This window comes from Diabrotica undecimpunctata, chromosome 2 (genome assembly GCF_040954645.1).
Source record: "Diabrotica undecimpunctata isolate CICGRU chromosome 2, icDiaUnde3, whole genome shotgun sequence".
Classification (NCBI taxonomy): Eukaryota; Metazoa; Arthropoda; class Insecta; order Coleoptera; family Chrysomelidae; genus Diabrotica; species Diabrotica undecimpunctata.
The window spans coordinates 165816343-165833544 of NC_092804.1; the positions used below are offsets into that span (position 1 = coordinate 165816343).

General features: G+C 32.6%; 1 protein-coding gene across 1 annotated transcript; it reads left to right on the forward strand.

The window, feature by feature from the left end:
• The first annotated feature begins 14918 nt into the window (after positions 1-14918).
• Positions 14919-15593, forward strand: LOC140433981 (uncharacterized). Its single transcript, XM_072521950.1, has one exon. The coding sequence runs from the start codon at positions 14919-14921 to the stop codon at positions 15591-15593; it is 675 nt and encodes a 224-aa protein (XP_072378051.1).
• The last annotated feature ends 1609 nt before the right edge of the window (positions 15594-17202 follow it).

Consider the following 17202-nt stretch of genomic DNA (forward strand, 5'->3'; position numbering starts at 1 on the left):
ACAAATATTTCATACCTAAGCACAGAGGTTATTGCTTCATATCATACCATACCAACTTTGCACTATTAGCTTACATTACAATTTAATCTAGGCCATCATTGCAATACTTAGGAAGTTCAATTAGAAAAAATATATTATTCGACAATTCATTAACAGGTGAATGGACTTTAATTATTAAAATATTACTCGATATCAATTTCACAATGTCACTTATACACGGTGAAACTATAATAGATTAAGAAGTTAAGAATAATGTGAGATTACAAATTAAGGGGTTAATTTGTGATTGAACACTCTGCATGACTATTACTATTGGGTTGTGAGTATGTATATTTGGAATATTTATTATTCAAGGTGGGGATTTTTAATATTGATTAAAAAAGTATTTAGAAATTCGATGTTCAGACATCTCAGGAAACACCGTACTCACTCATAGTAAGGCTTACGTTTGATACTATCGTTAAGAGATTTATATATTCATCAGTGAACGTGTCATTAAATAGAGGTTTGTTTAAATTTGAAGCTATTGCTGTTGCATGTGATAATGTTCACTCGGCGGTGATATAATGAAGGTTCTCCACTTTCACAATATAAACTTTATACAAGTGATGTTCGGAAAGCTCCAAGAGATCGTCTAATGTGTATAAAGTCTAGCAGTAATTGTATACAACGTCTAGTAATTCTGTATAGAATCTAGCTGTTTCAACCCCTCTTTATGGGGGATGCAGAGGTGTAGACAGTTGATCCATAACCAAATTTGGATTTAATTAAAGTTCTGTAGATTTCAAGGTATAGCGATCGGGGCCCCAGTATCTAACTAACAATGTTCTCATTAGATTAAGTTGCTTATTAAATACCAATACTTATTTTCTAATATGTTCTTTTCAAGTAAGCTGTCTCAAACTACATAGTTAAGAATTTCATATTATGATTTGAAGGACAGTACCATCAGTAATGTCATACCTACAGTTTTTGTAACCGAGAATTGAAAACCTATATCGCAGGACCACTTTTTGAGTTTTTGTAAAAAATGTTTAAGTTAAATTAATATCTTTATCTTTTACATCAACAACCAAGTCATCTGCATATATACGTGAATTTATTGTCATTAAAGGCAATTAAGAAGAGTGCAGGGCTAATAAATGAGACTTACGTGGTCTCATTTTCTTTCTCATATTTTTCTGAATATTAGTATTTGTTGTTAATTCTTATACAAAACTATCTATTTTCACAAACATTTCATGACTGTAACTTTTTTAAAATGTTATATCTCCATCGTGTGGAAAATGCTTTTTTTAGGTGAAAGAAGACCATGATACAATACAGTTTTGTTACCAGGGACTCGTGAATAACACTCTCCAGGTCTAATATAATCGTATTTGTTGATTTAAAAAAAATAAGTATTAAAAGAATGTATATAATATTGATATTGTACAGTTGTATCAAGTTTACACGATAAACAAACTGAATAATACGGGTAGTCATACTTGTTTTTTATTCAGGTTTATTGATAATGTATTGTTTATGTTAGACAAATAACTAGCATATTATATTCACTGCCTTATCAATAATTATTGTTTAATAAAAGTCGCATAATAACAACAACAAATAAATCAAATCGCTCTTGTAATATGTGAAGGCAAGGCCGTCATTTTTCATACATTCTTCTGAGAAAAAAATCAAGGCTTGTATTTTAAAAACATCAGTCGAAATATAAAATTAATTAGTTCCAATTAAACAAATGTGTTAAATTGCCAAATCAAGTTACATTTATGACATTTGTTTGCCTTTATGACAATTATTGCAAAAGCTGGTATTTTAAAATCATAGTAAGATATTTTTGTACTTTTAGGTACATGGAATTGTTGATCAAGAATAATAAAATTATAGTTTTCTACGTGATTATCTAAGGGACAAACGTAAGCACTAAGATAAGCTTTAGATAGAACCAATAACTATACATTTCACTATTGAAGAATTCAAGAATTTGAAAATGCTTAAGCAGAGTTAAAAAACTGTAGTCCGGGCCCAGACTACATCTCAGTAATATTTATAAAACATTTTCCTTACACAACCAAATTATTTGTCAACTATTTAAATTAATTTGTCAAAATGACAAATTTCGGTTAATTTGGTCTAAAGCTATTATATTCCCACTTTTAAAAAACACCAAAAATCAAACCTAGAACCTGACTTACCAGCATAACATGTACTGTGGGCAAATTAATGGAAAAAATGGTAAATCTCAGAATAATATGAAGATTAGATTCATCAAACTGCTTAATTTCGGAAAAAAATTGGTTTTAAACAAAATCGCTCGTACATTGAAAAAATTCTTGATCTAGCATCTGACATTCATCAAGCACCAGCAACCAAGCAAACCTATGTTGCAATGTGTTTTCATTTCAAAAGAGCGTTTAGCACTTAGAAATTTAATACTCTTAAAGAACTACGTTCATGAACTACTCACGACAATTACATTAACATTATTAAACATTTTTTTAAAGCGGTCTTTTTACGTCAGAGAGTAAATATTGCATTGTAGCAACATTATTGCCATAAATTTCTCCTATTGGCTCCATAACTTGGCTGCACCGTACTTCAACCTTATACACCTATTTAGTTTTTTTTCCTTGTTTCAAAATATGATATGGTATACTTTTTACCCTAGTGCATAATTTTATTTCCAATATAAATTAATACTACTAAAAACTGTACTCCTGCATCTGATAACATACCTATAATATTCTTGGAAAAAATACCAGACAACGCTAAATATGTTCTTCTAAAAATGTTCAATAAAATATGTTTCAATGATGTATTTTCAACTACCTGAAGCAACTAAATAATTATACCTATTCTCAAACCTAACAATGCACGAACTGAAATTTCCTCATATAGACCCATCTCACTCACCAATATAATATGCAAAGTCATGGAAAAATGGTTAACAAAGTGTATTTTGACAAAACTGAACTACTACTGATAACCTCATTGATATGGAGTCTGAACTTCTGGAATCTTTTGCAAACAAACAGGAAACTATTGCAGTGTTCATAGATATTTCCAAAGCATTTGATAGCATGGCGTTATGATATTATCAAAACACTATATACATGTAATTTTAGAGGTAATACCTATCATAAATTACATTTCAGATTTTCTTAAACAACGGTTTTTCAAGTAAGGGTTAAACACTGCACATCTTCAATGAGACATAAAGCAAATGGCACCCCTCAAGGATCTGAAATAAGTGCAATGCTATTTTTGATTGCCATGAACAATATTATATTAGCAAAATCTAGCTTGGTTCGTGACATATTATATGCATATGATCTGGTGTTAACATTTTCAGGGAAAAATATATTCTCAGTTCAGCGTCACTTAGCTACAAATCGCACTTCGCGTATTCGAAGACTGGTCGAAGAAAACAGAATTTCAGTTTTCACTCCGCAAATCAAAAGTGCTTGTTATTTACAAAGAAACGTGATCCAATTAAACCACAGCTAAAATTATATAATCAAATCTACAAAACTAACATGGAGAAATCGTACAGTGCAAATTAAAAAAACGTGTCAAAATTGAATCAATATTATGAAAACTCTCTCTAATAAAAACTCTGGAGCGGACTGTAACTGCTTAATCCATGTTTATAAAACCCTAATAAGATCTAATGTTCCGTAGTTTATGCATCTGCTAAAGAACCTATATTAAATCACCTAGACTTTATTCAAACTACGGCATTAAGAATTACCACAGGAGCATTCCGGACCAACCCAACAGAGAGTTTGAGAGCACAAACTGGAGAGGTACCACTTAAATATGGAAGGATGCATTTAACTTTCACATATGCATTTGCCTCTAATTCTAACCCGAACAATCCAACTAAATACAAAATATTCACTGATCGGTTTAAAAACTTTTATACTGAACATAGGAATTTGAAACCACCATTCTACGAAAGAGTTTGGCAAACTCTTATGGCTTTATGTAACAATAAAACACTGAAAACTTTGTTTTCAAAACTTCCACAAAATTTATTTTAAATTCTTATCACTACAGCTGTTTCGGCTGATTGCCTTTCTCAAGTGATCTGTTTCTGGCATGGGTTTACACTTTATAGTCTCTAATGGAATAGGTTGAGGAGGGGAGAACTGTTTGTCTCAAGCTGGTCATTCAGAATTATATCTGTGTTTTTTAATTTGTTGATTTCCATAGATTCTAACAAAGATAGCTTAAGGCCTTTATTTTGAATGTGGAGAATTTTAAATTCGTCATTAAAAGAATGATTATGATCTAGAAGGTGAAGTGCGTATGTAGAATCTGTTTTTCTATTATTGAAAACCCCTTTTATGTTCTGCTATTCGTTTATTAAAATTTCTACCTGTTTGACCAATGTAAGTTTTTGGGCAGTCGCCACATTTAAGTTTGTACACACCACTGTGTAAGTGTTTTTTATGTTGGCTCTTGTTGTTTTTAATATATTTGCCTAGGTTGTTATTTGTTCTGAAAGCTGGTGTTATTCCTTTCTTTTTTATGTGTTTGGCTATTTTTGTTGATATTTTGCCTGTATATGTAATCGAGCAGAAGGTACTGGGTTTTTTCTCTGGTGGTGGAAATACTAAGTTCAGGGCTTTCTTGTGTAGTTTTTGATTTAACATTTTATTAATTGTTTGTTCGTTGTATCCATTGTTTACTGCTATTTGCTTAATGATATTTAATTCTGTCTCAAAATTGTATTTTGACATAGGAATTGCTGTTAATCTATGTAACATACTATGATAGGCTGCCAGTTTATGTTGTGTGGGATGGGATGTTGAATTGTGAATAGTCGTGTCAGTATGGGTAGGTTTATGAAATATGGAGAAGTCATCAATTTTTATCGTATATTAATTCTCTTCATAGTCATATTGAATTTACAATAAAAACAGGACAAAATCAATCCATAAATTTTTTAGATTTAAAAATTACCAGACTTAAAAACAAACATGACTTCTCCATATTTCATAAACCTACCCATACTGACACGACTATTCACAATTCAACATCCCATCCCACACAACATAAACTGGCAGCCTATCATAGTATGTTACATAGATTAACAGCAATTCCTATGTCAAAATACAATTTTGAGACAGAATTAAATATCATTAAGCAAATAGCAGTAAACAATGGATACAACGAACAAACAATTAATAAAATGTTAAATCAAAAACTACACAAGAAAGCCCTGAACTTAGTATTTCCACCACCAGAGAAAAAACCCAGTACCTTCTGCTCGATTACATATACAGGCAAAATATCAACAAAAATAGCCAAACACATAAAAAAGAAAGGAATAACACCAGCTTTCAGAACAAATGACAACCTAGGCAAATATATTAAAAACAACAAGAGCCAACATAAAAAACACTTACACAGTGGTGTGTACAAACTTAAATGTGGCGACTGCCCAAAAACTTACATTGGTCAAACAGGTAGAAATTTTAATAAACGAATAGCAGAACATAAAAGGGGTTTTCAATAATAGAAAAACAGATTCTACATACGCACTTCACCTTCTAGATCATAATCATTCTTTTAATGACGAATTTAAAATTCTCCACATTCAAAATAAAGGCCTTAAGCTATCTTTGTTAGAATCTATGAAAATCAACAAATTAAAAAACACAGATATAATTCTGAATGACCAGCTTGAGACAAACAGTTCTCCCCTCCTCAACCTATTCCATTAGAGACTATAAAGTGTAAACCCATGCCAAAAACAGATTACTTGAGAAAGGCAATCAGCCGAAACAGCTGTAGTGATAAGAATTTAAAATAAATTTTGTGGAAGTTTTGAAAACAAAGTTTTCAGTGTTTTATTGTTACATAAAATGAATTTCCATCAAGTAACGGTCGAATCCATCAATTCTTATGGCTTTACAACTTTCGATACCAAATACCTATCCCAACTTCATAGAGATTCCTCCTCCTTGGACAATAAGCATTCCTCAATTCGACACATCCTTAAATAATTTTAGAAAGAACGATACTCCCTAGTGTTTAATAACAAATACCTTATTTAAATATCATAATTATGTTGATACGATAATGATAAGCGAAATAAAAAAAAAACATTATAGAATCATAATTGCATAAAAATATAGTCCAAATACATTATAGTGTGTATTATAAAATTTATATGAATGCATATTATTGAAGATTATTTTCCTATAAACTTCACTAACTCCCATTTCAGTTTTACATCTGTATTCCATCTTTTTTGTAAATATCAATTTTGCAAACACATTTTTCTCCCCCGGATCGTGCTTAAAAATTCCTTTCTGAATCTCCCACATTTACTCTTCTAAAACAGCAACTAATTTAAATTTCCTTTGACAAGAAAGTCAGCAAATCCGAGACTGTCTCTTAAATTTACTGAGAAGCGAAAAGCGAATTTTTTCCAACGCTCATTTCAATAAAACACAGATCCGAGAGGATCATTTGAAAATTATGTCGATATTTCAAAGAAAGAAGTTGATATCCATTATTTTTCTGGCCAGACAAAAATACTTGAGTTTGGCATTGAATTGTTATAATATAGTAATGTCACTATCAAGTGAATTTAGTTGTTTTGAAAAATATTAGATATATTTCGGTATTTATAATATCTTATGCAATTAATGGGAGAGGAAAAAAATGGTTATGAGTTTTACTTCTTCTTTAATTGAGGGTTTAGCTATTTGTTGCCTATTTTGGCATCAATATTCGTTCTATTTTTTTTTTTCGATTGAAATCAATACTAAAATAAATTTGAATGCAATACGTCTTCAAGAAAAACTAAAATACCTTGGAATTGGAATTGATTTATTCTACATAAATTCACTTATCTAAATAACATTCTGGGGATAAAACATTTAAAAATACTGTATTATACTTTGATTGCATCTCGTTTACAATATGGCATTTTATTAGATAGAACAGTCGCCTAAAAAACAGTAAAATCGCAAAAAAGAATAATAAAAAGTAGGTATCAACGAAATATTAGGTATAGTTTATTTCACGAAAAATGGTTGAGTGCTTAATGATTGCAACAAAACCCAACCGCAAGTATCCCAGCTTAGTCAACATTAGTTGAGCAGGTAAATATTCAGGTAAAATTGAAGCTAATGTGGAGTGTCGTTATCTTGTTTGTATAATAAATTCCTGGTAAAATAAAAACGATTAAAAAATCGTATAAAATTATGTAAACATTGTATTGTAAACATTTTAACAGTGAGTTTCACTATCAATGGTTGATCTTTTAATGACCACAATAAATTTGTTGATCGTTAAGTATTTCCTGGAATAATTATACAGGTTTCCTCTATTCTGTATAATTTGTAAAAGTATATAAAACCGATGAGAAATTTTTAAATATCCATTTTGTTTCATTTAGTTGAAAGTGTTACAAGTGTTACCATTGTTATACCCATTTATACCTATAAAACAGCATTATGTGGCGTCCGTGGAAAAACATTAATGGTGCTTCTTTCAGTGTTCCAGCAAAGAAAAAGCATTTATCCGCTGACGCTAAAGAAATCGTAAAAACAATATATAGTTCGTTACTTACAAGAGGACTTAATGCTAATACTGCTGTCAGTGAAATATCTGATTTAATGAAAATACCTCTAACCACACTGAAAAGAATTACATAAAATCCCATTAAGTCAAGAAGAAAGCGTAAGGATGCCGGTTCTACCAAATGTATTGACGAAAGTGATAAGGACTTAATAAGACGAAAAATTTACACAATGTACGAAGAGCAACGGATACCTACATTAGATGCTTTAAAACAACGGCTTACTAACGATGATACACAAATAAACTGTAGCCGCATTAGTCGTTGGAAGATTTTGTCGAAAATGGGCTTCAGATATCGTACAATTGACAAAAGGCAAGTACTTATGGAGTCCCAACGTTTACAAAAGTGGCGTACTGAATATATATCTTCCATAAGAAAGTACCGTACAGAAGATCGACCAATAATTTATCTGAACGAGACATGGTTTGACACTCATGAAACACCATCCAAAGGATGGTCCGATTCTTTCAACAGGTGTCAAACAAAAGCTCCATCAAACAAAGGAGACAAGAATAACAATTTTACATGCAGGATCAAAAAATGGTTAGGTCCCAAATGCCTTATGGTTTTCTGCAAAGAACATTAAAGACTCCTGAGTGGACTACCATGAGTATACAACGGCAGAGCTTTTTGAGCAATGGTTTAAGAATTGTCTTATACCTAAAATTCCTCAAAATAGTGTGATGGTATAGAACAATGCAAGTGACCACAGTCGTCAATTACATAAGTCTCCAAGTGAAAATAGCACGAAAATTGAAATTCAAAACTACCTGTTAGAAAACGATATATATTTTGAAGAAAGTTATTTAAAAAATGAACTGTTAGAAGTGTTAAAATCATTTTCTATTAAAAAAGTATATGTTTGTGACGCATTGGCCGAGGACGTGGGACATACAGTATTACGGCTTCCGCCCTACTATTGTTTATTTAATCCCATAGAGCATATGTGGCACCAAATAAAGTCAAATGTTAGGTCACAAAATGTTTCTCCGACTTTTAGTGGTAGTGTAGTCGAATTAATAAGGAAATGTGTTGATGATATCTCCCCAGAAAGTTGGAAAAATTCAGTACGCCATGTAATGAACGTAGAAAATTTATATGTTACTTTGAATCATATAATTAAACCAATTGTTATTAATCTTGAAGAGGATAGCGACAGCGAAACAGAATTAGGTATTTAGGAATTCATAAATATATTTTGGTTATTTTGGGTATTTTTTTACAATATGTATTCGTTTGTATGTATATACTGTAAGTAGATCTATTATTACTGTACATTTTTAACGATATCCGATTAGGAAGTGCAAAAACTTTTAAACACGCCAGTTTTTTGCTGACAGTCCTCAGCCTGTAAAAAGTGTGAAGGAAAGTACCTTTCTGAATTTAGATCCATATACTACAATTATTCACGTAGAACAAAAAAACTACTTTCTTCATGTTAAAAATTGTTCAATTATCAAGTATATACACTTGAACAACCTGAAAATACCATATGAAATAATTTCACAAATTTTTATAATCGTGTATTACACAGCTGCCAATGAAATATATTAAATAACAAATCTAAAGTGCGACCCTGTGTACTTCGGTAGTTTATTGAGAGACTCTTGTATACACAATAGGATCAACTCATCAAATTAAGCACTCAACCATTTTTCGTGAAACAAACTTTACCTATGCAAAGGAATTACAATTTTTTTAATCACAACTTTTGTATATAATACAAATTTCCAATTACAATACCTTGACATATTTATTGTCACAATCGCATAAATTTTATTTCTCCAAATTCATACTAGGTACTAAATTATTTGTTTAAGATATATTTTAAAAATTATCTATTATATCCGGATTGCACGGTTCACTCACTTATTTACTAACATACTTAATTGATGCGGCAGAGGATCTTCTATCCCCTAGTGTCCGTACATTATAATGCTAAGATTAGGATTGCTTATACTTATGTTTAATATTCACTTTATACCTACATTAAATTAATCACAATCAATCGCGCAACCAATTCGCTGTAAATGGGTTTCTGTTTTAGTCCAGTCGTGGGTCGTTATTGCGTGGAATTTTGTTACTTAAGTCGATTTTCTTAAAACTTTAGATTTAGGCAGTTTTATCACCTTCTAGAAAAATCTACACTTTGCACTGAAAAATATTTTCCATGTATTTCTGTTTCCTATCGTACAAGTTAAATCTTTTTGCGTCGCCGAGATCGGTAATAAACCTAAACATTTTAGAGTTTGTTTATATATCACAGATGCATATTTCTTCGGTATTTTTTTATCGTTAAGCCGCTTAATATTGCGCCTGAAATAAACATCCACTTATATCGCTGAGAAGGTTTTTTGGGGAAGAGAATTACATTATTACATTATTATATTATCCGTAAAGCCGCTGTCAAGAGCAGTTGGTTTCGTGGTAGTCCGAATTTAGCTTCAAATTCGTAAATTTTTTTGTGTTTCGTCGGTGAGCAGTTAATAGTGCAGTTATGGAGGTTTGGAAGAATCGTTGAACAGTCAAGACGCTGTCAAAAACCGGCAAATTTGTTGAAAAAAGTGAATTATACTCAACGTAATGTATCAATGTTGAACGAGTAATCACTGTGCCGTTCTCCAATGCCGTTTCTTATCTGAGATATTTGTAAAACGGCGTTTACAATATTTTTGAGGGATAACCACATGTTTCCATTTTGCCCAGCAGCTTCCATCCTCGTTTTGTTTGTCCCAGTTTCCACTCCCAGAAATTTTAGTGAAATCCAGGTAAATTTGTGTTTGATTTTTAAAGGAAAAATAAACATTTTTTAATAATAGTTGCTTTCATAACAGTTTAAGAAATTGTAATAATTAAGATTGTAGATTTTAGGGTGTGGCTTAGCTGTCATTTTAATTGTTTTTAATTTTAAAATTTGATATTGACATCTGACAGCTAGCTTTAATTTTTTGAAATTTGGTAAATACCTAATCATAATAGAGATTTTGGTTTTGTTTAAAAAAAAAGACATTTGACCAATTTGACAAATTTATAATAGGATAGGTAGGTAGGCACTTGCGCATTAAGGAAGTTTAAATAAAAGTTCTTTATTTATTTTGTTTCTTGAGACTGGTGCGTAGTTATTCTTAACAGTTTTTAAAACTTTTTGTTGGATTATAACTACATTATAAATTTTGGTGATTTTTTTCGTAGCACCTATCGAACATACACGTAATATTGTTTTTTAATTTACCTTTAGATCAATCATATTATTTAATTGAATTTATTTTTTTTATTTACTTTAAAGTATCTACATCACAATGAATAACAGCCGTGTTGTTTACGGCCATGGCCAATAGATTATCTACACCGTATATAAATTTTTGAAAAACGAGCAAGAAAAAAACCACAAGAAATCTTCTGTTTTTAATATGGTTGTTGAAGCCAATGGAGTTTCTTATGTAGCTTCCAAAGAATTATTAAAGAAGAAAAGAGAGTGTCCGATTTTTCGTCTTCTTCAGACGACTCGGGAAAAATCTTTACATCTCCCAGAAAAAAAATCAATCAACCACATCCAATAACAAACGATGTTTATGAGGAAGAAATTATAAGAAACACAGCATACCTTTGCAATGATTCATGGCAGCAGACCTACAATGTCAGCTGTTGACAACGCTGTTAAGGATGATATTAAAGTAGACGATAGGAAAATTATCGTCCTTCAGAGTAGGGGTAAAGAAATTAGATTTTAAATGGTAAAAAACCAAGGACAACAGAAAAATACTGATGGATAAAACGGATATTCGAGCTAAAATAACAGAAATCTAAGACAATTAAAAATATATATAAAACAGAAAGTTATGATATTATCTATATTGATCGAACGTATCTCCACATCAGTCATACAACATCTTAATCATAGGATTATGGTTCAAACAACTGTTTAAAAGCTCCTGTCGCCAAAGGTCAGAGATAATTATTGCACATGTAGGAGGGAAAAAAATTTGTTCCAAATGGCCTCCTAATCTTCAAATCTGGTCAGCGTACTGGAGATTATCACAACGATATGAACCACGACAACTTTACAAAATAGTTTCAAGAAAAGTTAATTCCTAACTTGCACCAGAGAACCGTGCTTGTGTTGGATAAGGCACCCTACTACAACGTAGACTATGAAGTAACCAATTTAAAACCCGAACTTAGGAAAATTCACTTGCCAGTAAATTCAATGCCTGATTTTTCTCTAAAAACTACTTGACTTTCTTTGTAATGATGTAATGAATTACAGGGGAATAAGTTACCTGAACGCAGTAGCCAAGTTAAGCTTTGTCTTTGTAACCAGGCATACTATAAAAGTGGGAAGAGTCAGGGATTTTACTGGAATACCAGGCAGGTTGTAGAGGGGGATATTCTACAGTAGATTAAATGTTTAATTTGACAAGTATTATTAAAATACGAAGAGCAAGGGGTTATAAGAGAACTTATGCTTTGTTTGTGGACTTCAGTAAAGCGTTCGATACGATTAATCGACAAGCTCTGTATTACAAGCTTAGCTGTATGGAGTTGCCTTCTAAAATGCGGAAAATTATTAAATGTCTTTTTACAGGACTACAATCTTCAGTTTGGGAGAGAAATGTTATGTCACGTTTGTTTAACTGTAGGATGGGGTTTAGGCAAGGCTGCGTTCTTAGTCCCTTGCTATTTGCATTATTCCTTAATGACCTACATGATTTTCTAGGAGGAGGCGTTGATTTAAATGGATTTATCATTAGAATATTGCCTTGTGTTGATGATATGTTGGTGTTGGCAAGTAGTCCGAGAGTTTTACAAATTATGGTTAATAAATTGGATGAATATTAAAGGCTATGGAATTTAAAGATCTACATGGACTAGTCAAAAATTATGGTTCATAGACAAGAGGGTGGAGTTATTAAAGAAGATTGGAAAATAAATAAAGAAATGGTAAAAGTCGTTAATAATTATTTTTTAGTGTCCACTTTAATGAAAAACGTCGAGTGGCCAGAGCAGCTATAAACATGACTTGGCAACAGGTTTTAGCTAGGGTAAATCTTTCACTTTAACTTAGGTGCGCATATATGAAGGGGTAGTTCGAACTATTCGACGCTAACGAAAACAGATGAATCCGCTCTATCCATTTTTGAAAGAAAGGTGCTACGCAAGATATTCGGAGCGGTCTGTGAGAACGGAATATGGAGGCGTAGATATAACTTTGAACTGCAGAATATCTACAAGCATACGTTTGGTGGTAAAGATATTACCACAATAATTAAGCGAAACCGCCTGCAGTGGGCAGGACTTGTAGCCCGGGCCCCTGAGTCAAACATGATAAAAAAGATTCTAACAGCGCAACCCGTGGGAATGAGAAGACGGGGTAGACCAAAGCTGAGGTGGATGGACGGGGTAACACAAGATGCTGAGAAGATCGGAGTCGGCAACTGAAAAATGCAAGCGAGGGACAGAATAGAATGGCGTAGAAAGCTTGAAAAGGTCGAGGCCCTCTAAGGGCTGTAGCACCATGATGATGATGATGAAGTTCGATCTATTCTGACTTATGGAGCTCAAGTTTGGGGACTGGAGGAATTAAAGGAAATTGAGGAGGTAAGAAGGTTTTTTATAAAAAGATGTTGAATATTCCTAGGTACTGTCGAAACTACATGTTAGATTTAGTAACTATCATAGAGCATGTGTATTTATTTACAATCAAATTACATGAAAATTGTGTCAAGAGAGTGCTAGAGTATGAGGAAGGCAGCCTGCCAAAATTTCTTCTGCAGGAAATGATAAGAATAAATTGTGGTTGGAGAAGAGATTGAGAAAAAATGGGGGAAAGATGGGGAGTGCAATTTAACACAGAGTGGAAGGATAGAAATTTTTAGGTTATTAAGCTGGAACAGGTAATAGGAGCAATTTGTGCTGGGATAAGGGAAAGAGAGGAGCAATTCGTGCTGCAATAAGGGAAAGAGAATCGGAAAGAGCAACTAAATCTAATTTCTGCAAATGATTATAGAGATTTAATTGGACTCGGCGTTCAACATGGTTATATGAGTAATGCAGTGTATTTTAATGATATAAGATGGATATTTAAGATAGGACATAGTGTATTATATCTTATAGATAGATCTGGTAGGGTTGATGATAGGAAAATGTGTGGTTTAAGTAATAAAAGGGAGGTGGAAGGTATTTTGTGTTTCATGGCGCGATGCTTGGTACTATGTAAATACAGAATAGGGTGGTTCGGAAAAAGTAGATTAGAAAGGATGAAATTGTTGGAATTTAGTTGGATACGCGAGGGATGCATGGAAGTATAGATATAATCTGGATACGCGAGGGATGCATGGAAGTATAGATATAATCTGGTGTTGGAATATAATTATTAGAATCATTACATGCAACCAGTTAAAAATTTTTAAATTGTAATTTATATTTATCGATTATTGGGTGACCTTTTTCTCTATATTACACTTAATATCATATCATTAGGTGTTCTGGAGTAATTATATCCCAGATATGGAATATTACAATAATTATCTTTTTTAAATAATCGCTTTAGAATATGTTTGCATTACTGATAACTTTAGAGTGATTTTTTTTGTTAATTGATGTTAATTCTATAGTTACTTATAATGAAGAAAAAATGTTTTATATTCTGCTGAGCCTACCAGACGATCCTCTGTTATAAAGGAGTAAATGTTTGTTTTATTAGGAGAGCTATTACTTTAAGTAATTACTGTATTCTAAAGCAATAAAAACATTTCTGAATCTGAATCTGAATCTGAATCTGAATCTGAATCTGAATCTATTAACTCCTTATCCATTGCTTTCAAAAATAAGGTAAGATGGGGCAAGTGCATTATAGGGGCAAGTGCAGAACATTATCATAAAAACCTATCACTTTTGAAATATGGGCTGCCATCTATTATTTGGTATCTTTAATACCCGTGACAACAGTCTTTAACAACAGCGAGCTGCTTTATTACGTTTCACTGATGTTATAGGTACGGTAGTGTCACTTGTGTTTTGCAACTTCTCGAGCAAGGTCACTCATAAAAATTAATTCATTTATATCTACCGAATCTGTAAACATCTCTCATATTATTTTTGGTAGGTAAGTATCTTAGGCACAATAGTTTATGATAAACATAATATATTTTTTAAATATTTACTTTTTGACAGTTTTTATTGTTGTACCGCTCTTGCCCCACGTATTTTTAAAGTCGGGGCTAGTGCGGATAAAATTGTGGGGTAAGAGCAGCACATATTACGCACTTGCCCCAAATCTCACACAGTTTTTCTTTATGCTTTTAGTTTCACCATGGTGAGAAATTACATTCGCAGAAGTAGCAGGGGCAAAGGATATACGAAAGAGAGTTTAAAAATTGCACTGTCGGCAATTAAATCTGGGCAAATGACTTTATACCGAGCTACTAAAGTATACACAATTCCAAGAAGTACTCTCCATGATCACCTTAAAGGTAGGAGAGGACAAAAAAGTTCCAGCTATGGAAGAACTCAGGACATTCCTCAACAGGAAGAAGAAAAACTAGCAAATGGCCTTCGTACTATGGAAAATTGGGGTTTTGGCCTTTCTAGAAAAGAAGTGTTGCAGGTTGTAGCTGACTTCGTCAAAGAGAATAACATTAAGACACAGTTTAAAGATGGTAAACCAGGAGAAGATTGGTTTCTTAATTTCAAGCGTAGACATAACCTCTCTATTAAAAAACCCCAGAGTGTTGAATTTGCTAGAAAAAAAAACCTTGACCCATTCCTGATCTACAACTATTTTGATTTACTTGAAAACGTTATAGAAGAACTTGGTTTACAAGAACGCCCGTCGCAAATTTGGAACTTGGATGAAAGCAGTTTTTGCACAGATCCGTCAAAAACAAAAATTGTCGGACAAAGGGGAGCTCCATCCACAAGAACTATTAGTGGGCCTGGCAAACAAAATACAACTGTTCTTATGTGCTGCAGCGCAAGTGGCAAATAAGCACCTCCGCTTATTGTCTTCAAAGGTAAACATGTTTGGGACCAGTGGACTGCTCCGCGTGGCACGGAGTTTTTAGATACTACCTACGCTGCCACTCCTAAAGGGTGGATGGAGACAACTGTATTTAGAAACTATTTTGAAAACAGTTTTTTAAAGTTTATTGGTTCAGAACGACCGGTATTAGTAATTTACGACGGACACGCGAGTCATCTTGGAGCAGATGTGATAAATATAGCTGTTGAAAACCATATTACGATACTTAAGCTCCCTCCTCACACCAGTCATGTACTCCAGCCCTTAGATTTGTGTGTATTTAAATCACTGAAGACCCGTTGGGATGCTAAACTTGTTGAATGGCAGAGAAGAAATGTGGGGGCCGCTGTAACAAAAAGTATGTTTTCCAAGATGATAGGAGAAATATGGCAGGAAACCAGGCCCGAAATATTAGTGAGTGGTTTCATTAAAGCAGGAATAGTTCCGCTAAATAGGAATATTATTCAGCAAGATTTATTTGACCCAGTGGCTCTCCAACGTTGGCAAAAAACCCGTAACGTGGCTAGGTTTGATGGTCCTGACTTAAATTTGCCTAGTACATCAGCAAAAAATAACGAAAATCCAATCACAGTCGAAGCACAGTCAACTTCCAGCTCGACAGATATACAAACATTTCAAGAAACTGAGAAGATTCTGGATGTTTCATTCGAAGAGTTGTTATTGAGGTCAACCAAACGTGAAAACAATTCTAATTCGAAGAAAAGAAAACGCGTGTGCTTGGGTGCAGAGGTGATAACAAGAGCCGATGTTGAAAAAATTTTAAGTTCAAAACAACAAAAAAATATATACCAGAAAAAAAAATTAAAAAGATTTACAAAAAAAAAAAATTGCTGAAAGCAGTTCCGAAAATGATAATAGTTCTTGGTACAGTGATTCAAGCGAAAACAGAATTGTTGAATTTGACGAGCTAAGCAAAAGTGATTTGGAAGAGTTTGATGAAAAAACCCTACTAACAAACTTACATTTACCAAAATACAAATTGGGGATTTTGTATTAGTAAATTTTCCTGGAAAAAAGAAAATGTTCAAATATGTTTGTTTGGTGAAACAACTGATCAATGGTGATGAAGCCGAAGTAACAGGCTTGAAAAGGCTCACAAATAAGTGCCATTTTATTTTAAAACCCAACGATGTCTGCACTATTCTACTGTCGGACATAGAAACAAAACTACCTGTTCCAAAAATATCAATAACTGCTGATTACGAAAAGTATATTTTTGAGACTGCACCTGAAGTGTTTGAAGCATAGCATAAGTATTTTTTCCAATTATAATTATTTTTTGTTACTGTTAACAGGATTTATTCATTCTGGTACGTTTAGTTTATGTTTTTATTTTAAATAAATATTTTTCAGTCAAAATATCTGAAATTATTTTGATTCTCTCCTAAAAAATATTTCGTAGCATTTTTTTCTTAATATTTTATTAAAGTTAAGCATAAAGAATAAAAATTACATATATGTAGGATTTCTGCACTAGCCCCGTATGGAACACTTATTATTATTAGCAAAAATAATGGCACAATAATGGCACCCCGGATCAGTGGTGCAAGTGCGT

What these genes read in the sequence shown, in the direction of transcription:
- LOC140433981 (XM_072521950.1), top strand. Translation starts at nt 14,919, where the DNA reads ATGGTGAGAAATTACATTCGCAGAAGTAGCAGGGGCAAAGGATATACG.